The 24550-nt window shown below is 35.9% G+C and overlaps 1 protein-coding gene across 3 annotated transcripts in view; it reads right to left on the reverse strand.

The window, feature by feature from the left end:
* The window catches only part of SEPTIN14 (septin 14), an 82193-nt gene that overhangs the window by 9933 nt on the left and 47710 nt on the right, over positions 1 to 24550 (reverse strand). For all 3 annotated transcript variants that reach the window (XM_060032150.1, XM_060032151.1, XM_060032152.1), the window contains 6 exons: positions 18034 to 18154; positions 17463 to 17658; positions 12472 to 12658; positions 8820 to 8981; positions 2630 to 2726; positions 1178 to 1346 (listed from right to left, as the gene is read on the reverse strand). In XM_060032150.1, coding sequence (XP_059888133.1) covers positions 1178 to 1346; positions 2630 to 2726; positions 8820 to 8981; positions 12472 to 12658; positions 17463 to 17658; positions 18034 to 18154 — 932 coding nt within the window. The remainder of the gene's footprint in view (positions 1 to 1177; positions 1347 to 2629; positions 2727 to 8819; positions 8982 to 12471; positions 12659 to 17462; positions 17659 to 18033; positions 18155 to 24550) is intronic.

Below are 24550 nucleotides of genomic sequence, written 5' to 3' on the forward strand. Positions count from 1 at the left end.
TTCTGCAGCACAAATCCTATTCCTCCTCAATATAGGTAAGTACACCTGCTCTCAAACTATTTTCACTTGACTTCCGTTGAAACTGAGTCCCCCGAAAACCTAGATTCTCTGCCAAGTTTATGATTGAGCTCTCCAATCCAAAATGTTATTCCCTTTCTTGTCCAACACCTGTTCCCCTCAAGATGGGGGAATATCAAAGAAAAGGGAAGATTGAAACCGAGCGGGATGTTGTGGGACCCTCCCAGGCATAAAAGCCTTTCCGTGTACCCCCTTTCTCGTTTGTGGGAAAAAGGCTTTCCGCCTCCTAGACCTTCCCTGAGTTCCAAAGGGCAGATTCAAACAGTTACTGGGAGGAAAGTGAGGGAATGCAGAAAGAAACGATAGTGCAGCATGGGGTCCTGGACCTGGTTCCTCCTGGGGCAGGGGTGGGAGTGTGTGTATGACAATCTGATACAGATCTCTTGAGTTCTTCTACAGGAACTAACGTGCCTACCCAGGTGGAAGATGATAATTTCACGCTGAGCACAAGCATGTAGACCCAGACTGGTAGAAACCAGAAGGCTGATGACTGAACATCACCCTGTTACCTCACCATCAACCAATCAGAGGAGGGTTACACACCCTACAGCCCTCCCCCACAAATTTTGCCTATAAAAACTTCTTCCCTGAAACCCATCAGAGAGTTCAGGTCTTTTGAGCATGAGCCACCCATTCTCCTTGCAAGGTCCTTGCGATAAACCTTTCTCTGCTCCAAACTCCAATGTTTCAGTTTGTTTGGCCTCACTGTGTGTCGTGCGCGTGAACTTGGATTCGACAACACCATGCCATTACACTGCTGCTTTTCCTCTTTCCTCCATCCAATCCTCAATATCCTTTGCCATCTTATACCATTTTTTACTAATATTTGCAAATCTCTTTCCTGAGCTTCTGTTCCATATAAAATCTACTTTTTCTTTTGGATACACATTTCAGCACATACACATATTGGATGCATATAAACGAGCCCTTGCATTATGTTGCTCCTACTAACTCTCCATCTAAGTCTGAAGATGATGAAAAACCACACAATTTGGGATGTGAGAAGTACAGCTATTCTCATTCCGAAATAATCATATCTCATCGTTGTAGGGGATTTCTAAGTCACCCGTCATCTTGTTTGAGCAAGATCTCCACTCACCTTACTGGCTGGTTGTCTGGATCCACATCAGTAAATCCCATTTTCTGAAGTTTGCTGCACCTATAACGTTCATAGTGCCAAGTGTGGGTTTGTTCTTTCAAGTCTTCCATGTTTGTACAAAAAAGCACATCTCGGAGCTTAACAAAGTCACAGTGATTTTCATTTTCCACTAGGCAGAAAAATAATAAAGCCACAAAGCTTATTATCAATCCCTATCACTTTCTAAGTATTCTTGAGTGAGCTAAGAGATCGTTCAGATTAATAGCTATAATTCTTTTAACCATGTAACTATGGTTATATGGTACATACAAATTATAGGTAGAGTTTATTTATAGACCAGGAAAATTGCTTGAAATTTATTAGCCAAAGAATAAATAGGAAACACTGAAATAACATGTAATATTAGTAGATGGCATAAACTTTCATTAATAATTATGTTAGTATTTTTCAAATGAATATGCTCAAGGTATTTTACAGAGCACTAAAAAAGAATATAATATAATTTCACTAAAGTAAATAATTTTATTAAAGTAAATCCTGCTAACATAAAGGTCTTAACAACTATGCATGATTTAGTTATTAAACTATATTTATACACCATATTTATGAGAATGAATTAGTCAGTTTTCAAAATCACTCAATAAATTCACATGGCTCTCTACTGTGTTTGTCATATCCAAAAGACTGAGCACAATACTTTGTGCATTGTGTATGATATTATAACCAAATGTAATATTCATTAAAATATGTTGTGTTTAAGTACATTTCATAAATTTAAAAATTTGTAATATATTAACTGAAAATAACATTTGGAAACTAGTCCCCAATAATTAGTATCACAAGTATACGAATCAGACAATAAATGACTGCTATTACACTATTCTAACTCATCATGATGCTAGATAACTAATATAAATGTCTAGGTATAATTTAGCCAAAAATGAATTGTATTACTTTATTTTTAAAATGGTTTTCCATCCCTTTTTATAGGGACCACTTTAAAATGCTTTATAAATTAGGTAGCAATTAACTTATATAACATGTTTCAAGTACCAATATTTATGCTTCTGTGTTGTTCAGAGTTCTTTTGTTCAAAGAACTTTCCAACATTCTGAATGTGATGGTTTATGCATAGAGAGATAATCTGCATATAGCAGATGGGGGAAATGAGGAGGTTCTGCCCAGTTTCTGAATTTTTGCCTAAAGCACCATCCAGAAAACTCCCGTGAGAATAGGTTACAATCAAAATAAACATTATCTTAAATGAAACAGAATCTGTGCTCCTTATCAGTAACTATTAATTTGCTGTTTAGCAAGAGTTACCAATATTGACTCAAGTTAAAATATTTTGTTTTACATATTTATAGTTATATGTTATATAATTTTTATAATTATATATATATTTAAGCATAATCATTCCAGAGCAAGCCTGCGCATCTTTGTTACATTTACCTTGTAAAACTCCCCAAGGGTACTGACGGCCTCTGACCATTCTTTTTCCAACTTTCACTTCATCTGTACTTCCTACTACAGCAAAAGGTAAGTGTTCCTAGAAAGTAAGTACAATTTTAATCATGTTTCCTTATACCAATATAACTTACTCTGTTAATCTTATTTCTGTTATGGAAACAACAGAGACAATAATATCATCATAAGTTTATTCAAACAAGTGATTTATCTTGCCTCAGATTTTGTGACTTCACATTAAATATGTGCAAATTAATTGCTGTAAGCATTTGTGCGAGATCATGCACACAATTGAAAACTACCTACTGAGTACAGCCTAAAGCAAGGCATTCGGCTGTGGGAAATACAAAGAAAACAGTTTTTGGTAGACATATAATTTTTCTCACATTATCTTTACCCTGAAACACAATAAGCAAATCACTTTTAACTCCAGTATAAAAGCTAAAAGACAAAATTAAGAAAACTCTAATAATTAGTTAATTGAAATATAACATAAAGCATATTAATAAATAATACTATATAGAAAATGGAGAAGAAAATTTTAAAAGGAATGCAAATCAGAAAGGAATTAGTAAAACTATCTGTTCTCAGATGATATTTTTAAAAGTATTTTTTAATTGGGATATAACTGACATATTATATTAGTTTCTGATGTACAACATAATGATTTGGTATTTGTATATATCATAAAATGACCACCACAGTAAGTCTAGTTAACATCCATCACCACACAGCTTACAATTTTTTTTCTTGTGATGAGATCTTTTTGAATCTACTCTCTTAGCAACTTTCAAATATACAATACAGTACTATTAACTACAGTCACTATGTTGTACACCACATCCCCAGGACTTATTTATTTTATAACTGAAAGCTATACGACACAAATGTACATATCTATGAGACAGAAACAGACTCACAGACATAGAGAACAGACTTGTGGTTGCTGGGAGGTGGGGATTGGGGGAGAGAAGGAATGGGAGTTCGGGATTAGTAGATACAAACTAGTATATATAGGATGGATAAACAACAAGATCTTACTGTATAGCACAGGGAACTATATTCAATATCCTGTGATAAACCATAATGGAAAAGAACATGAAAAAGAATATATATATATATATATATATATATATATATATATATATATATATATATACAACTGAATCACTTTGCTGTGCAGCAGAAATTAACACAACATTGTAGATCAACTATGCTTCAATAAAGTATAAAACAAAGTAAAATAAACTATTTGGGGTTAAAAAAAAAGAAAGGCAACTGATTTCTGTATGTTAATCTTGTATCCTTCTACCTTGCTGAATTCATTTATCAGTTCTAGTAGTTTTTGTGTGGAGTCTTTAGGTTTTCTATATATAGTATCATGTCACCTGCATATAATGACAATTTTACCTATTCCTTACTGATTTGAATACCTTTTATTTCTTTTTCCTGCCTGATTGCTGTGGCTAGGACATCCAATACTATGTTGAATAGAAGTGGTAAGAGTGCGCATCCTTGTCTCATTCCAGATTTTAGCAGGAAGGCTTTAGCTTCTCACTGTTGAGTAGTATATTGGCTGTGGGTCTGTCATAAATAGCTTTTTTTTTTTGTGGTACATGGGCCTCTCACTGTTGTGGCCTCTCCCTTTGCGGAGCACAGGCTCCGGACGCGCAGGCTCAGCGGCCATGGCTCACAGGCCCAGCCACTCTGCGGCATGTGGGATCTTCCCGGACCGGGGCACGAACCCGTGTTCCCTGCATTGGCAGGCGGACTCTCAACCACTGCGACACCAGGGAAGCCCAAATAGTTTTTATTATGTTGAGATATGTTCCCTCTATACCCACTTTTGTAAGGGTTTTTATCATGAATGGATGTTGAATTTTATCAAATGCTTTTTTCTGCATCTATTGAGATGATCATATGGTTTTGCATGGTGTACATGGTGTATCACATTGATTGATATGCTTATGTTGAACCGTCTTTGTGACCCTGGTCATGGAAAGCTTGTTTTTTAAAAAGGTAAACAAAATTGACAAGCCTTTAGCCAGGCTGATTATAAAAAAGAGAGAGAGGGCTTCCCTGGTGGCGCAGTGGTTGAGAGTCCGCCTGCCGATGCAGGGGAAACGGGTTCGTGCCCCGGTCCGGGAAGATCCCACATGCCACGGAGTGGCTGGGCCCGTGAGCCATGGCCGCTGAGCCTGTGCATCTGGAGCCTGTGCTCTGCAACGGGAGAGGCCACAACAGTGAGAGGCCCACGTACCACAAAAAAAGAAAAAAAAAAAAAGAGAGAGAGAGAGAGGGCCCAAATAAACAAAATAATAAGTGAAAGAGGAGAAATTACAATGAATATTACAGAAATTAAAAAATCATAAGAGAATACTATGAATAATTATAAGCCAATAAATTGGACAACCTAGAAAAAATGGATAAATTCCTAGAAAAATATAATCTCCCAAAACTGAACCAGGAAGAAATATATAATCTGAACAGACCAATATTTAGTAGTGAAATTGAATCAGTAATCAGAAAACTCCTAGCAAACAAAAATCCAGGACCAGACAGCCTCATATGGGAATTCTACTAAACATATAAAGAAGAGCTAATACCTATCTTTCTCAAGCTACTCCAAAAAACTGAAGAAGAGGGAACACTCCCAAATTCATTTACGACTCTACCATTACCCTGATACTAAAACCAAAGACACAGCAAAAAAAAAAAAAAGAAAGAAAATGACAGGCCAACATCTTAGGTTTATATAGGTACAAAAATCCTCAACAAAATATTAGGTAACCAAATTCAACAATATATAAGAAGAATCATAAACCATGATCAAGTCTGATTTATTCCAGGGATGCAAGGGTGGCTCAATATCTGCAAATCAATCAGTGTGACACACCATATTAACAAATCAAGGGATAAAATCTCATGATCATCTCAATAACTGTAGAAAAAGCATTTGACAAAATTCAACATTCATTCATGATAAAAGCTCTCATCGATGTTGGTGTAGAGGGAACATATCTCAACATAATAGATGCCATTTATGACAAACCCACAGGTAAAATCATACTTAATGTTGAAAACTGAAAGCTTTTCCTCTAAAATCAATAACAAGACAAGGATGCCCACTATCACCACTTTTATTTAACATAATATTGGAAGTCCTAGCCACAGCAGTCAGAGAAAAAAATGTCATGAAGAACCTAGGGGTAAGACAGGAATAAAGACACAGACCTACTAGAGAATGGACTTGAGGATATGGGGAGGGGGAAGGGTAAGCTGCGACAAAGCGAGAGAGAGGCATGGAGATATATACGCTACCAAACGTAAGGTAGATAGCTAGTGGGAAGCAGCCGCATAGCACAGGTGCTTTGTGACCGCCTGGAGGGGTGGGATAGGGAGGGTGGGAGGGAGGGAGACGCAAGAGGGAAGAGATATGGGAACATATGTATATGTATAACTGATTCACTTTGTTATAAAGCAGAAACTAACACACCATTGTAAAGCAATTATACTCCAATAAAGATGTAAATAAATAAATAAATGGCATCCAAATTGGAAGGGAAGAAGTAAAACTGTCAGTATTTGCAGATGACATGATACTATATACAGAAAACTTTTAAGCCTCTACCAAAAAACTACTGGAACTAATAAATGAATTCAATAAAGTTGCATAAAAAGGTTAATATACAGATTTCTGTTCCTTTTCTATACACTAATAATGAACTATCAAAAAGAGAAAGCAAGAAAACAATCCTGTTTAAAATCACATCAAAATGAATAAAATACCTAGAATTGGCTTAAAAGAGGAGGTGAAAGATCTATACTCTGAAAAATATAAGACGTTGGTGAAGGAATATGAAGATGACACCAATTAGTGAAAAAAATATACCACAATCATGGGTTGGAAGAATTAATAATGTTAAAATGTCCATACTACACAAAATAACCTGTAGATTTAATTCAACTCCTATCAAAATACACATGACATTTTCCACAGAACCAGAATAAATAATAATAAAATTGTATGGTTCCACAAAAGTCCTTGAATAGCCAAAGCGATCTTGAGAAAAAAGAACAAAACTGGAGGTATCACACTCCCTGACTTCAGACTATACTGTAAAACTACAGTGTCAAAATAGTATGGTACTGACACAAAGACAGACATGTAGATCAATGGAACAAAACAAAGAGCCCAGTTATAAAACTACACAAATATGGCCAATTAATCTATGACAAAGGAGAGAAAAATATACAATGCGGAAAAGACAGTCTCTTCAATAAATGGTGCTGGGATAACTACATAATAACTACACAGCTACATGTAAAGGAATGAAATTAGAACCTTTTGTCATAAGATATACAAAAATAAACAGAAAATTGATTAAAGACCTAAATGTAAGACCAGAAACCATAAAACTCCTAAAAGAGAACATAGAACACTCTTTGACATAAGTGGTCACAATATTTTTTTGGATCTTTCCCCTCAGGCAGAGGATACAAAAGCAAAAAAAATAAACAAATGGGATCTAATTTAATTTAAAACCTTTTGCACATCAGAGGAAACCATCAACAAAATGAAAAGACAACCTACTGAATTAAAAAAATTTGCAAATGATATATCTAATAAGGGGTTAATACCTAAAATATATAAACAGCTCATACAATTCAACATCAAAAAAAAGCAAACAACCCAATTTTTAAAAAGGGCAGAAGACCTCAATAGACATTTTTCAAAGAAGACATGCAGATGGCCAACAGGCACATGAAAAGATGCTTAACATTACTAATCATCAGGGAAATGCAAATCAAAACCACAATGAGATACCACCTCACATCCATTAATATAAACTATTACTTAAAAAAAAACCCAGAAAGTAACAAGTGTTGGTATGAATGTGGATAAATTGGAATCCTTGTACACTTTTGGTGGGAATGTAAAATAGTGCAGCCACTATGGAAAACAGTATGGCGGTTCCTCAAGAAATTAAACGTAGAATTACCATACAATCCAGCAATTCCACTTCTTGGCACTACCCAAGGGAATTGAAAGCAGGGACTCAAATAAATATTTGTACAGGTATAAAAGGGCAAATATTATATATTTCCATCTACTAGAAGTACCTTGAGTAGCCAAATTCATAGGGCTGAGGGAAAGAGTAATGGGGAATTATTGTTTATTACAGAGCTTCAGTTTTTGAAGATGAAAAGAGTTCTATGGATATAGATGGTGGCAATGATAGTAGCACAACACTGTAAAAGTATAATGCCACTCAGCTGTAAGCTTTAAAAAAGTTTAAGGTGGTAAATTTCAGGTTATGTGTATTTTACCACAATTTTAAAACCTCTTAGAAGAAAACTTATAAGTAAATCTTTATTACCTTGGATTTGACAAAACATTCTTAGATATGACATCAAAAGCACAACTAACAATAAAAATAAATAAACTGGACTTCATCAATATTAAAAAGTTTGTGTTTCAAAGCACACCAAAAATAAAATGGAAAGACCAATAGATTGGGAGAAATATTTGCAAATTATGTATCTCATAAGCAACTTGTATCCAGAATATATAAAGAACTCTTACAACCCAATAATAAAAAGACAAAAGCTCAATTAAAAATAGACAAAGGGTCTGAGTAAATTTTTCTCTTGGGAAGACATATTAATAGCCGATAAAATCATGAAAAGACCAAATATTATATAATTCCATTCATATGACATGTCCAGAACAGAGAAATCTGAAGAGAAAGAAGTTGATTAGTGGTTTCCTAGGGTTGGTGGAGAGGAGGGCTGACAGGTAGTAGGTGAGAAAGCTGAAGAGTATGGGATTTCTTTTTGAGAAATAAAAATGTCCTAAATTTCGTGTGGTGATGGTTGCACACACTGTGAATAAACTAAAACTCACTAAATTGTATATTCTAACAGGTGAGTCACATGGTATGTGAACTATATCTCAATAAAACGCTTTTTAAAAGAATTGATTATCAGCAAACATTTTTCAAAATCAAGAAAGTGAAACATTTTCCCACACTGGCTTTTGGGAAAAAAATATCTTATTTATAGTATCTTTGTCAGATACAAGTGACACTATATTACTAATATTGTTACTTATAAATTATACTTTCATTCCCACCTGTCAAATAGAACTGATATTCAGTAGTTAGAAGCTTACATTCATTGAGGTGTCCACGTCCATGGTAGCTTCATCATCTGTTGGGAACTGGTATATCTGGATGCCATTACTAATCAATTCACTCATTATCTTACACTTAAATTTCTGTAAATCATTTTTAGAAATTGTATCTGCTTTGGCAATCAGTGGTATAATGTTCACCTATTAAGAAAGAAGCAAACAAAATCTCACCATTGAGGATTTGTTATTAATTTGTTATATTTACAGTCAAAACCTCAATTTCTGACAATAAATTTTCATAACTAGATTATCACTGGCTATCATGACTTCCTCACAGAATTACTTTCCAAAATCATCAGTACTTTTGAAGATTAATCTTTAATCAGAATTCAGGTTTGGAAACCTCAATTTTCTTTCTCAAACTTTCTTACACATCTGGAGTTAGTAAAATGTAAGTAGCAAAATGAAGTATGATCAATTTGATTTCATTATCAATTTGATTTCTTATTAAACTGAGTATTAAACAGTCAGAAGAGACCTTTCATCAAAATTATAGAACAGATCAACTTTGTCCTTCTGCCTGTCATTCATTTGCATCATCTTCTCCATAAATCCACCTTAATCACTGTCCCATTTTCTAGGTAGAATCTTGTTCTACCTAGATGACCTTGCAGGTAGATCTGCTTGTGTTTTCCAAAGACCACCTAAAAATAGTAGACTTTTTTTTACTATACTTTAAAAGCTGAGTGTGTATATATGTGTGTATAGCACCGTGCTAACAAAAAAGTCCATTTGTAATTTGTAAAAAGAAATGATTTCACATTGCATATTTGAACTTGAAATTTTATACATAAAATTTTCTTCCTAGCTCTACAATATGATCATTGCTTCTCAATGAATTTACATCTTAATAATTAAACTTTGTAGAAAATAACAATATAAAATTCCAAAATATGTTTTATTACTGTTAAAATAAATTGTTACTGTTAAATCATAGCTACACAACGTTAAGTTCTGTGATCTAGTAGAAATGCATAAAAGTCAGTTTTAGGTCTATTGCTTTTGTTTTAGGTTCCTCAAAGTACATTTTAAAAAAATCCTTATGAAAGTCTAGGGCTTCAATATTATAACGTAGATGTTCAAAATTTTGTCTAATTTTTTTTTTTTTTTTTTTTTTTTTTTTGCGGTACGCGGGCCTCTCACTGTCGTGGCCTCTCCCGCTGCGGAGCACAGGCTCCGGACGCGCAGGCTCAGCGGCCATGGCTCATGGGCCCAGCCGCTCCGCGGCATGTGGGATCTTCCTGGACTGGGGCACGAACCCGTGTCCCCTGCATCGGCAGGCGGACTCCCAACCACTGCGCCACCAGGGAAGCCCCAAAACTTTGTCTAATTTTAAAATCTTGAATAATACCTTGCATAGTAAAAAGCAGACAACTGCTATGGTAGATTCAAGACTAACATAAATGTCTTGGGTTGTATTAGTGAGAAAGCTGGGAAAAGATATCCTCCAGTGATAGTAAATCATTACCACATGAGAAATGAAAACGCTTCATGTCAATAATTCCTCAGGTGTTCATATTTAAGGAACAAAAGTCACTTATTGCAAGGAGAGCTGAGAAACCTGTAAGAGAAGACAACAGACAGACACAGCCTTGCCCAACCCTTTATGCAATGGTCTTTGCAAAAATTAGTAACTTCTTGTATCTGGAAATGGCTTGATGATTACAGCTGCCCATAAAATTAAAAATAAAACTGTGTGTCCTTGAGTATTGAATATAGTACTAACCGAGAAATTGAGACAGCTCTTAATTTTAGCTAGAAATCTAACTTCTTTCAACTACTTGGTGACTTAGATTAAGTACAACGTTTCTTTCCAGTTTGAACAATACATAGCAAAGGTCAGGCCTTCTTTGATAAAGGGAATGCAATTTTAGAACTCTTCCTCCCTTCAACTGAATAAAGTTGAAGACAGCATGTTTTACCAGGGCTGAGTGCAGAAAAGAATCTCATGACATAACAAGTTCTTTCATATGTACATTTGCTCTCTGTTGGAAAAAAAAATTATATATATTCTGAATTTTCTCTGACAGAACCAGTAGCCAGGATCATGAAATCTTCATGTGTCACACCATCAGTGGTACCGGGTAAACGTTAATGGCATTATTTTATAGTACTATAGAGTAAATTCTATTTCAAAACTACAGGTAAATGACCATGATCTGAATTATGATTTAATCACAAACCCCTAAATTAAAAAAAAAAATTTTTTAAGTTTTTAAAATTTTTATTTTAGATTGGAGCATAGTTGATTAACAATGTTGTGTTCATTTCTGGTGTACAGAAAAGTGATTCAGTTATACACATACATGTATCTATTCTTTTCCAAATTCTTTTCCCATTTAGGTAATTACAGAATATTGAGCAGAGTTCCCTGTGCTATACAGTTGGTCCTTGTTGGTTGTCTATTTTAAATATAGCAGTGTGTACATGTCAATCCCAGACTCCCAATCTATCCCACACCCCCACCCTTCCCCTCTGGCAACCATAAATTCTGTTCTCTAAGTCTGTTTGTTTCTATTTTGTAAGTTCATTTGTATGAATTTTTTTTTAGATTCTGCATAGAAGTGATATCATATGATATTTGCCTTTCTCTGTCTGACTTACTTCACTTAGCATGATAAATTTTAAATTTTATTAAATTTTTTAAAACCTGTGTCTCATTTTCCTAACTGATACACATTGTAATTAAATTTCTCTGGAAAGGAAGAAAGGTTGAAATGTATCAAATGCTATTATGGGCTGAATATGTCTCCCCCTTCTCTCTCACACATATCTTAAAGCCCTAAACCCCAGTATCTCACAAAGTATTTGGAGATAGAGCCTTTAAAGAGGTGATTAAGTCAAAATAAGGCCATGAAGATAGGCCCTAATCCAATCCCACTGGTGTCCTCATAAAAAGGGGAAACTTGGACAGAGACATCAGCTGTGTGTACAAAGGAAATATCATGTGAGGACGCAGTGAGAAAGTGGCAATCTGCCACCTAAAAAGAGGTTTCAGAAAAAATGAAATTTGGCGACACCTTGGTCTTGAACTTATAGCCTCCAGAATTGTGAGAAAATTAATTTCTGTTGTTTAAACCACTAAGTCTGTGGTATTTTGCAATGGCATCCCTAGGAAACAAACATAAATGCTTTAAAGATTAACAAAAAAGGACTTCCCTCGTGGCGCAGTGGTTAAGAATCCGCCTGCCAATGCAGGGGACACGGGTTCAAGCCCTGGTCCGGGAAGATCCCATATGCTGTGGAGCAACTAAGCCCGCGTGCCACAACTACGGAGCCTGCGCTCTAGAGACCATGGGACACAACTACTGAGCCTGCGTGCTGCAACTACTGAAGCCCATGTGCCTAGAGCCTGTGTTCTGCAACAAGAGAAGCCACCACAACGAGGAGCCTGCGCACCACAATGAAGAAAGCCCGTGCACAGCAACGAAGACCCAACACAGCCAAAAATTAATTAATTAATTAATTAATTATTTAAAAAAAAAGATTAACAACAACAAAAAAGATATATATATATATATATATACATATTACAAAATAACAAGTTCTCTGTGTGCAAATGCCTTCAACATTTGTATTATTTCACAATAAGTATCAAATCTTGATAGGTTGATAGATTTACCGAACGCACCTTACTGTCAATGTTCTTCATGGTTAATAGATCAAGGGGTTTCAGAGAATGTCCTGTAGGTGAAATGAAGTAAAGGCACACGTGGATACGGGAATCATGGTAGTCAACAAAGGAACGCTTAATTTTCAATTCTTCTTGAAGATAGGACTCAAACTGAGCATCTATGTAGTCACCTATTAGCTGGTAGCTGAAAAAATGATTATTTAAACATTTAGCATAACAGATTAATATCATCTGATGTCTGCATTTTTACCATTTAATATCTAGTTAATATGTGTACTCACTAGTTTGCCACAGTGATAAAATGTGCATAATATGTCCTTACAAAGATAACAGCTACAAGCTGTTACAAAGCAACAAAAAGTCCTCTTGTTTATAGAAAAGGAAAAATGATCTATCAGTTCAATGAAGTTCAAATCAGAAAACAAATTTTTTATATGTATACATATGTATAAGTGCAAAGAACCAAGAATGCTCAAGACATACTGAAAAAAAAATGAAGAAGATATATTCTTCATATATCACGTCTTACTATGTATGAAGTAAAATAATTAATACAGGATGGTATCAGCACAAGGATAAAGAGACTAAAGCACAAGAGAATTTTTGGATGTGACAGGACTGTTCTATGTCACAACTAAGATGGTGGGTATAAACTCTATGCATTTTTTAAAACCTACAGAAGTATACACCACAAAAATTGAGTCTTACTGTATGTAAATTTGAAAAGTGCCACCAGTATCATGACAGTGAATACATCTCTCCTTTTGCCCCCCTTTTTAACAGCTAATAATTGGATCCACCCACAAACAAAAGTACCTCTGTGGGAGATGGGACACAGCACCACATGCCAGGGAACCAGGAGGAATCTTGCCCAACTGTATGGCAATAGGGAGACAGATGTCCATACAGGCTGTGGAACCAGCAGGAGCCAGTGAACCTGCCACACCCTCTTGCATACAGTCGTGGAAAAATTGAAGTGTGCTGACTTGGACACATACCCACAGATGGGAGAGACCTGTAGAAGTTCAGCAATCCATATGGCAGATTCCAGCACTTCGTGGAGAATAAAAAAGAATTTGGATGCGCTGGAGAGGGTAAGAGGAATTTCGCCAGTGTCAATGCTCCCCCAAAACAACACAGCACAGGGCTGAAATAGTCATCAGTAACCTCTCCCACAAGAGAATGGGAGGCTGTGAGTGAGTGCCCAGCACCCAGTGCCTGGCTGTGCAGGACATTGTTGGAGAAAACCATTTCTCTCCAGCAGCACCTAGAATACTGAAGCTGGAACTCCATGACTAGGGACAAAAGGACACCAGGAAAGAGGTAGATAAGAATATCAAAGGGCATTAAAGGGACATGCTGACCAAGCTCAGGACTTCAGCAGGAAACTCAGCCATTAGCCTCTGGGAGAACCTCACTTGATGATCTCCCCCATTGGACCCATGCATACTCCCAGTGCCCCATATAAACCCACACCTCCCCACACTCTGCAGCAGGCTGTGTGCACACTCCTGCATGTGATGGCAAGAGTGAGATCTGGTAAATGGAGTGTGCTCAGAAAAATCAGACCAGAATCTGTGAGCAAGAGAAACCACTTTCTGGAAATTTTGAGCTATAGCACCACTTTCTGAAAGGAGAAAAAGAAGTTCCTAGAAGCCAGCCAGGAGAGTTGTAAGAATCAGAGAAGGCATAAAAGCTTAAGAATTTTGCCACAAGAGGGAGTAAGAACTGTGGAGCTGGGCTGTCCATACAAGATCAGAGAAAGCTCCCAGATATAACAGGACGAATAAACAGTATATCCACCTAAATGCAACTAGTAAAGGATTTGAGGAGCTGTCTGCTTCTTCAAGTGCAAAAGCAGCAATGCAAAACTCCAAGGAATGTGAAGAATCAAGAAAACATGTCACCTGCAAAAGATAATAATAATCCTCTAATAACTGAATCACAGGCACAGAATTTTGCAATCTATCTGAAAAAGATTTCAAAATAATTGTTTTAATGAAACTCAATGAGATACAAGAAAACACATAAAGACAATTCAACAAAATCAGAAAAACAATGTATGAGCAAAATTAGAAACTTAAGAAAGGGATAGAAATCTTAAAAAAAAAAAAATCCAAACAGAAATTCTGGGACTGAAAAATTCAATGAATGAAATAGAAAATGCAATAGAGAGCATCTACAGCAGAAGAGACCAAATGGAAAACAGAATCAGTGTGCTAGAGAATAGGAACTTTGAAATAACTCAAGCAGAGGAAAATAAAGACGCAAAGAATGAAAATGAATGAAGAAAGCTTATATGATCTAAGGGACTTCAAAAATATATAAATATTAGAATAGTTGGATTTCCATACTGAGAGGAAAGGAAGAAAAGGGCAGAAAGTTTATTTAAAGAAAGAATAGGGACATTCCTGGTGGCGCAGTGGTTAAGAACCCGCCTGCCAATGCAGGGGACACGGGTTTGAGCCTTGGTTCGGGAAGATCCCACATGCCACAGAGCAACTAAGTCCGTGTGCCACAACTACTGAGCCTGCACCCTAGAGCCTGTGAGCCACAACTACTGAGCCCGCGAGCCACAACTACTGAAGCCCACGCGCCTAGAGCCCATGCTGCGCAACAAGAGAAGCCACAACGATGAGAAGAAGCTCGAGAACTGCAATGAAGAGCAGCCCCCGCTCGCCGCAACTAGAGAAAGCCCGCACACAGCAACAAAGACCCAAAGACAGCCATAAACAAACAAACAAAAAAACAAACAAATAAATAAATAGAAAGAATAGCTGAGCGGTGACCTAAACGGGAAGGAAATCTAAAAAAGAGGGGATATATGTATACATATGACTGATTCATTTTGCTGTACAGCAAGAAACTAACACAACATTATAAAGCAACTATACTCCAGGAAAAATTAACTTAAAAAAAAGAAAGAATAGCTGAGAACTTCACAAATTTTGGGAGACACTTAGCCATCTAAGTTTACAAACCTAATAGATCACCATATATCTCAATGCATAAAGACCTTCTCAAGACACCATATAATGAGGCTATCAAAAATCAAAGACAGGGGCTTCCCTGGTGGTGCAGTGGTTGAGAGTCTGCCTGCCAATGCAGGGGACACGGGTTCGTGCCCCGGTCTGGGAAGATCCCACATGCCGCGGAGCGGCTGGGCTCGTGAGCCATGGCCGCTGAGCCTGTGCGTCCGGAGCCTGTGCTGAGCAACGGGAGAGGCCACAACAGTGAGAGGCCCGCGTACCGCAAAAAAAAAAAAAAAAAAAAAAAATCAAAGACAAATACAGAATCCTAACAGCAGCAAGAGAAAAAAGAAGTGTAACCTATAAAGAAACCCCCATTAGGCTATCAGCAGATTTCTCAGCAAAGACCTACAGGCCAGGAGAGAGAAAAATAACAAAATATAAAAACTGCCAGTCAAGAATACTCTGTTTGGCAAAGTTATTCTTCAGAAATGAAGGAGAAATAAGACTTTCCCAAACAACAACAAAAAAGCTGAGAAAGTTCATTGGTACTAGATCTGCCTTGCAAGAAAATCTTTAAGAAATTCTTCAGACAGAAGCAAAAAGACACTAATTAGAACATGAAGATGTACAAAAGTATGTAACACACTGGTAAAGGCAAATATACAGATTTAGAAAAATCTAATCTGTGATAAGATAGCATGTTAACAACTTAACTAGAGTATAATGGTTAAGGACAAAAGTATTAAAAATAACTATAGTACTGTAATTTGTTAAAGAATATATAATATAAAAAGAGGTAAATTTGTGACCTCAAAATATAAAATGGGGAGCAAAAGGGTGAAATTTTCTTATGCGATCAAAGTAAACCACGTATCAGTTTTATCTGTAAGATGTTTTATGTAAGTTTCATGACAACCACAAAGCAAAAACCTAGAGTAGATTCACAAAAGATAAAGAAAGGGAAATCAGAACATACCAGCACAAAAAATCACCAATTTACAAAGACAGAAAGAAACAGAGAAAAAAACTAAATAATGGAACTACGAAACAACCAGAACACAATTAATAAGATGGCAGTAGTAAGTCCTTACATCTCAGTAATTATTCTAAATATAAATGAGTTGAACTCAGTAATCAAAAGGCACAGTTGGCTATAGATGGATTAAAAAATAAAACCCGGGGCTTCCCTGGCGGCGCAGTGGTTGAGAGTCCGCCTGCCGATGCAGGGGACACGGGTTCGTGCCCCGGTCCGGGAAGATCCCACATGCCGCGGAGCGGCTGGGCCCGTGAGCCATGGCCGCTGAGCCTGCGCGTCCGGAGCCTGTGCTCCGCAATGGAAGAGGCCATAACAGTGAGAGGCCCACATACCGCAAAACAAACAAACAAACAAAATAAATAAATAAATAAAACCCAACCATCTGCTACTGACAAGAGACTCATTCAGCATTAAGGACACACATAGGCCCAAAGTAAAGAAATAGAAAAAGATATACCATGAAAGTGGAAATGAAAATAAAGCAGGGGTGGCTGTAAAAAAGATCCAACTGCATGCCATCTATTACAATAGAGCCATTTTATTATTTTTTAATTGAAATATAGTTGATTTACAATGTTGTGTTAATTTCTGCTGTACAGCAAAGTGACTCAGTTATATATATATGTACATGTATATATACATATACATATATATATATATATTCTAGAAGACTATTACTTTTTTTTTTTTTTTTTTTGCGGTATGCGGGCCTCTAGCTGTTGTGGCCTCTCCCGTTGCGGAGCACAGGCTCCGGTCGCGTAGGCTCAGCGGCCATGGCTCACAGGCCCAGCTGCTCCGCGGCATGTGGGATCTTCCCGGACCGGGTCACGAACCCGTGTCCCCTGCATCGGCAGGCAGACTCTCAACCACCGCGCCACCAGGGAAGCCCGTAGAAGACTATTACTTTTTAATACATGGAGAAAGAAAGTAAGTTCCTTGAAATAAGAATAATTTTTAAATTAAAATAAAAAACCACTCACCTGCCTTCCTTGTTTATTTGATCACCATACCCCACTGTTTCCACAACAGTTAAGTTCAACTGAATATTGCTTTCCTGAAGTTCATATGTCTGAATTTTAAGTCCAACATTTGGGCAAAAATGTGAGGATTTTTTGTCTTTCAAGTTAGTATTGAACAGTGTGTCGATCAATGTTGATTTTCCAATCCCAGTTTCCCCTGTATAAACATAGATACATCATAGGGGAATAAGATGTCTGAGAAGAAGTAACACCCTGACCCTCTAGGATGGTTTAAAGGGTCCCAAACACTTTAAAGACTGGAATATCCTTGAAAGTATACATGCTACTCTTGACTCCCTCCATCATTACATAATATAGAAAGATAATATACACAAAGCTATATCAGATTTTGAAAGGCACTGAAACACTTAAAGAAAAAAATGTCTAAGTAACATGACTAAAGATACAAACCAATACAAACATGAAGACATAGTCTTAAATTAACAGCACCAGTATTATGCTGCTTAAGGTAAGTTGAAATGAGCATTTAGGAAAATCAGGAAATAATTCATGTGAGGGGTTTGGCACTTACCCACACAGAGAATATTAAAAAAGAACCCTTGTTGAACAGATTTGTTCACCAGTTGTTGAGGCAAACAATCAAAACCAAAATGACCAAGCGTAGTTAAACAACGGATATTATCTTCTTTTTGCTTAGAGAAAAAAACAAATAAAAATATATTAATTAGAATAGAAAATGTCATTTGAAAATATGACTATAATAATATGTCAAAGAAATGGAATTGATTATCATTTGATCATCATACCTCAGATAAGATGCAAATGAATTTGTGAGAAGAGAAATCTTTATCCAGACACACAGATTTTTGTCATCGTTTTTATAAATAGTGACTCTATCTCTGATCACACTCAGACTATGTTTTTAAATTTAAAAATAGGAAATTACAGAAGTATCACAAGAAAGCCTAGTATGTTACTATACAATAATAAATTATTTTTATAGAAAAAAAGGAAACAACATTCTTTCACTCCGTTTCAGTGTGGTAATATATTCAGGAAATCCAATATATGTTAATATATGTAAGGAAATCAAAGTTAATTTGAATTTTTTAAGAAGCAACTAAAAACTTTGACTTCAGATTTCTTATATGCCCTCTGAGAACTTGTGTTATATCAAATTGTTAAAGGAATCCACTGCTAATAATACCAACCTAGAAAACTAGAAATCCAACAATATTATACATAAATTTACCAACTGATTATTTTTAAAAGGTGGAAAAATAATTCAAAGAATGCTTAACAATCTACACTAATCTCATCCCTAGAAATCTCTCCCAAACAACTAGAAAATTTCACAAATGCTTTATGCATAAAAGTGTTCACTGTAGCTATCTAACATCCAAATGTATGACTCCCTGAAATAGAATATGCAAGTAAATGATAATATATTTTTTCACGCACACACTGGGGCATTCTTAAGTCATTTTTAAAGATGTTTATGAAGAATGCTTTAATAAATTGAAAAATACATGAAAATATTAAGTTAAAAAAGTAAGGTGTGAAATTGTGTGTACACTCCTAGCTTCTGGTGATAGAGTAACTTATAGCATTTTACCTTTCCTTACATCAACAATTAGAAACAACTGTTTGGGGAGTTCCCTGGTGGCCTAGTGGTTAGGATTCTGGGCTTTCATGGCCGTGGCCCGGGTTCAATCCCTGGTCGGGAAACTAAGGTCCCTCAAGCCGCATGGTGCGGCCAAAAAAAAAAAAAGGACTGTTTGAAGGCACTGGGAGGGAAAGAAAAGGAGGCAGAAACAAGGATAAATCACGCTGGAAATAAGGTTAGCATAAGAGGTGAAACTAGGTTTATCCATATATTCCCTTGAAGTGACTCCCCAGTAAATGAGAAACTTGGGAAGCAGAGCTCAAGCAGAATGACAATCTTGAGCTGGGAAGTCTAAGGTCAGAAGTTGGGCTGCCAAAATACTGGGATATTGAGAAAGAAATGCTGGAAGAGCAAGCCACAGAGTGGGGAGATCCAAATCTGCAAACTTTAGAACACTTGGCTGAGTCTAACTCTGCACGTGCAGGCATGGCTACAAAGAGCTCAGTGGCAATGGAGAGAAGAGTTGGCATTCCAAAAGTGCTAAGCTGGTATTTCAGCAGTGGTCCTGGGAAGGCCCGAGGAGACAGAGTTTGGAGTTTACATTTCTTCCAAGTTAGACAAGATTGGTCAACACTTTAGATAAACACTTTGGACTTTTTATTTAAATTTGTAAAAGGACTTGCTATAGGATTTAGGATTATGTTCTAAGTCAAAGGGTTACTCCCAAGTCAAAGGGTATAACTAAGATAAACCCATCTTTACAAAGAGTATCATGACTCAACAGTGTCCAAATGACTTGCCAGTAATCTAACTGCCTGCTAAAACAAAATTCAATACTCCTTAGAGAAATATAATAATAGAATTCAGACTTTCTACAATACCATCCACAATGCTCAATGCATAATCAAAATTACTAGGTTTGAAGAAGCAGAAAAAAATCTGTCTCATAGCCAAGGAAAAACACAATCAATAGAAATAACCACATAATGAGGATACTGGAATTGGCAGACAAATACTATAACTGTTATGAACATGTATAAGAATCTACAGAAAAAATGAGTTTAATGGATGAAGTGATAGGTAATTTTAGATACATGAAAGATGATGATATAGGAGTCAAAGCATACCACCAAAAAAAGTCATCAAATCACAAAGGAAGACAGCAAGATAACAAGTAAAGAACAAAGCAATTACAGAACAATCAGAAATAATTAACAAAATGGCAATAGTAAGTCCTTACCTATTGATAATTGTTTTAAAGGTAAGTGAATTAATTCTCCAATAAAAGGTCATAGAAGGTTGAATGGATTTTAAAAAACCAAATGATATGCTGCCTACATGAGAATAACTTTAAGAACACAACAGACTGAGAGTAAAGGGATGGAGAAAGATATTTCAAGCAAATGGTTACCAAAATAAAGCAAAGGCAGCTATACCTATTTCAGACAAGATAGACTAAGTTATAATTATAAAGAGGACAACCTATCAAGAAGATGTATTTATTATAAATATGCACTCAGTACCTAAATATGTAAAGCAAATACTAGCAGAACTAAAAGGAGAAAGAAATAGCAATGCAATAGTAGCTGGGGATTTGAATACCCCACTCTCAACAATGGATACATCATCCAGATGGAGAACCAATAAGGAAACAGCAGATTTGAACAATGCAATAGACTGAATGGACCTAATAGGCATATACAGAAAGTTCCATCTAACAGCTGCCTACTACACATTTTTCTCAGGTGCACACAAAATATTTTCTAAGGTAGATCATATATTAAGCCACAAGACAAGTCTTGATTAATTCAAAATGATAGAAATAATATCAAGTATCATAATGATATGTAAGACATTTACACTGAAAACTACAAAAGAATGATAAGAGCGATTAAGATTGAACTAAATAAATGGAAATATATATCGTGTTTACACATTGGAAAAACCATTAATATTAAGATGCTCTTTCACCCCATATATATTCAAATGCAATTTTAAAAGCACAGGAGAATCTGTTTAAATGGCACCTACTGGCCAAATGTTGCATAATTGAGCATCAAAATTATTAACTATGAGACTGCTGTTCTTCATATTTCAATTTCATGTTCCTTTCTACATGCCTACCCCTTCCTGAATCACCCTGCTATGGGACTCTTAATTGAGTTCAGTAGTAAGAGTAAAATAGGTTTACTATATCATGTTTTTAGCATAACTATTTTGAATAGTGTGGTCAAAAATATGAAATTATTTTAAAAAAATTTTTAACAAAGAAAACATACAGTTGGTAGTCCTAAATAAGAATATGCTTCAAAGATTTTTTTAAAAACACTCTTTGCATAGAAATTAAATTATGCTATTTCTTTTTCCATAAGCATTATAATATTATAGACACAATGATATAAGGAAACATTTGTATTAATAGTTTCACTATGATTAGTATTAGAATTCATTTAATCCTCTTATGTTAAAATAAGGGATTAAGATCCAAACAGTTTACATGATTTACCCAAAGACAGAGTTCAATACACTTTGAGCTCTTTGAGATAGAATTTTATTCACTTTATATCATTAACTCCCAGCTCACAGTAGGCTTTCAATAGCTTTTGGTTGAATTAGTGCATGCTAAATGAAGAGTGAATGGTAGAGATAGGAGCCTACCCGGGTCCTATCTGGTCTCAACCAAGAATCCAGGAATCAACCAAGAATTAATTAGTAAAAATTCCATGGGGATTTTATATTTAAAGAGAGTGTATTTACCAATCCTAAACTGAAAATACAATCAAATAAGAAATAATAAAAATTTTCAATTTGTAACTACTTGTGCTCTTAGAAGACAGCGTTTATATATGGTGGTAAATTTTGACTTCTCTACTCAAAAGAGAACATTCTGACCCATATAATCTGAAGATTATATGTAACAATAAAAGATTTGGACACTCTACTGTCCTCTCTGTCCTACACTCCCTTGTGGCAGGCTTCTCTCATTTTAAAAACCGTAGCTTAGGGAGGTACCAGATCAAAGTGCTTTGTGTGTCCATAGAACAAAATATAGCCCATTTTCTTATCAGGAACAGACCAGAAACCTTGGCCTCATGAACACTGAGTTTTCACCCACAGAGCAAATATCGATAGAACAAGCAGGGGTTTCCATAGAATCATCACTATTACTTAACAAATGTCTTCTGACGGGCCAAAAGTTCTTTCTTATAATATTTACTTTTATAAAATTCCAAAATAATCTATGGAGAGAACTTAAATATTTCAGATTCTACTAATTTGGAATTTGTGATCTTTCAAGTCTCGTTCTTGAATTCAACTTTGCATCATCCACAAACAAAGCACAAATAAAGCAAATTAAGAAATAAACAAGGTAGATATATAAAAATATATGAACCTACTATTAAAAGGATTATTTCACATGCATTCACATGAAACTGAAATGCAAATCATACATTATTTTAATCCCTCATGATAGCAAGGACACACAGACTACATCTAGCAAATGGGATACTGTACATAAAGTTATAGTCTGTAAATTTATAAAAGGACTCTACAAGCTCTGACAAGCCCTGATGTTTACCCTGTATTCACTGAACTTTTTTTCCCAGTGGTATGGGGAAAGGTAGCTGAATAAGAAAAGTCACTAGTCATTGTGAGCCTTTGGGACAGTCACTGGTGCCTGTTTTCTCTTCTGTAAAATGAGAACATTTGATCAGGAGAGCTTAAAATTCTTTCACACTCTGATGTTCTATAAGTCAAAGAGTCTTATTTATGAAGAGCCTACAATTTCAATAGAATAAAAGCCATGAAGAAAAAGTTAAAATATCTATTAATATCATACTAAGTACCAAAATTACAGAAAAGTCAAAAAATAATATAGGAATTTGGAAGAAGGATAGATGACTGTGGCATAGAGTAGTTAAAAATAATTTTAAAAGATGGCAGATTGTCTCTTGAAGACAGGATAAGACTTGTATGAAGGAGGGAGGTATTATGAACAAGAGGTAAAAAAAGGACCCAACAATAGAGAGTTTTAAATATGAGGCTAAGGAATATGGATTTTATCTAAATGGTAATGGGCAGTGGCTAGAGGTTTGAGCCAGAGAATAGTAGAAGGAAGAAGCATTTCAAAAAGATGAATAAGGCACTAGCATGACAGTGGCCTGGAGAGGAAACTAGAGCCAGAAGATGAGTTGTGAAGCCTCTTCCCTTATAAAAGTGAGTATTCTGTTGGTGGGAATGTAAATTGATACAGCCACTATGGAGAACAGTATGGAGGTTCCTTAAAAAACTAAAAATAGAACTACCATATGATCCAGCAATCCCACTACTGGGCATATACCCAGAGAAAACCATAATTCAAAAAGACACATGCATAATTCAAAAAGACACATGCCCATCGACAGACGAATGGATAAAGAAGATGTGGTACATATATACAATGGAATATTACTCAGCCATAAAAAGGAACGAAATTGGGTCATTTGTAGAGATGTGGATGGATCTAGAGACTGTCATACAGAGTGAAGTAAGCCAGAAAGAGAAAAACAAATATCGTATATTAACGCATATATGTGGAACCTAGAAAAATGGTACAGATGAACTGGTTTGCAGGGCAGAAATTGAGAAACAGATATAGAGAATAAACGTATGGATACTAAGGAGGGAAAGTGGCGGGGTGGGGGTGGTGGTGTGATGAATTGGGAGATTGGGATTGACATGTATACACTAAGATGTATAAAATAGACAACTAATAAGAACCTGCTGTATAAAAGAATTAATAAAATAAAATTCAAAAATAAAAACTAAAAATAGAACTACCATATGACCCAGCAATCCCACTACTGGGCATATACCCTGAGAAAACCATAATTCAAAAAGAGTCATGTACCACAATGTTCATTGCAGCTCTATTTACAATAGCCAGGACATGGAAGCAACCTAAGTGTCCATCAACAGATGAATGGATAAAGAAGATGTGACACATGTATACAATGGAATATTACTCAGCCATAAAAAGAAATGAAATTGAGTTATTTGCAGTGAGGTGGATGGACCTAGAGTATGTCATACAGAGTGAAGTAAGTCAGAAAGAGAAAAATAAATACCGTATGCTAATACATATATATGGAATCTTAAAAAAAAGGTTCTGATGAACCTAGGGACAGGACAGGAATAAAGACGCAGACGTAGAGAATGGACTTGAGGACACGGGGAGGGGGAAGGGTAAACTGGGATGAAGTGAGAGAGTGGCATGGACATATATACACTACCAAACGTAAAATAGATAGCTAGTGGGAAGCAGCCACATAGCACAGGGAGATCAGCTTGGTGCTTTGTGACCACCTAGAGGGGTGTGAGAGGGAGGTGCAAGCAGGAGGGGATATGGGGATATATGTATATGTATAACTGATTCACTTTGTCATACAGCAGAAACTAACACAACATTGTAAAGCAATTATACTCCAATAAAGATGTAAAA

The sequence above is a fragment of the Delphinus delphis genome, chromosome 15 (genome assembly GCF_949987515.2).
Source record: "Delphinus delphis chromosome 15, mDelDel1.2, whole genome shotgun sequence".
Taxonomy (NCBI): domain Eukaryota; kingdom Metazoa; phylum Chordata; class Mammalia; order Artiodactyla; family Delphinidae; genus Delphinus; species Delphinus delphis.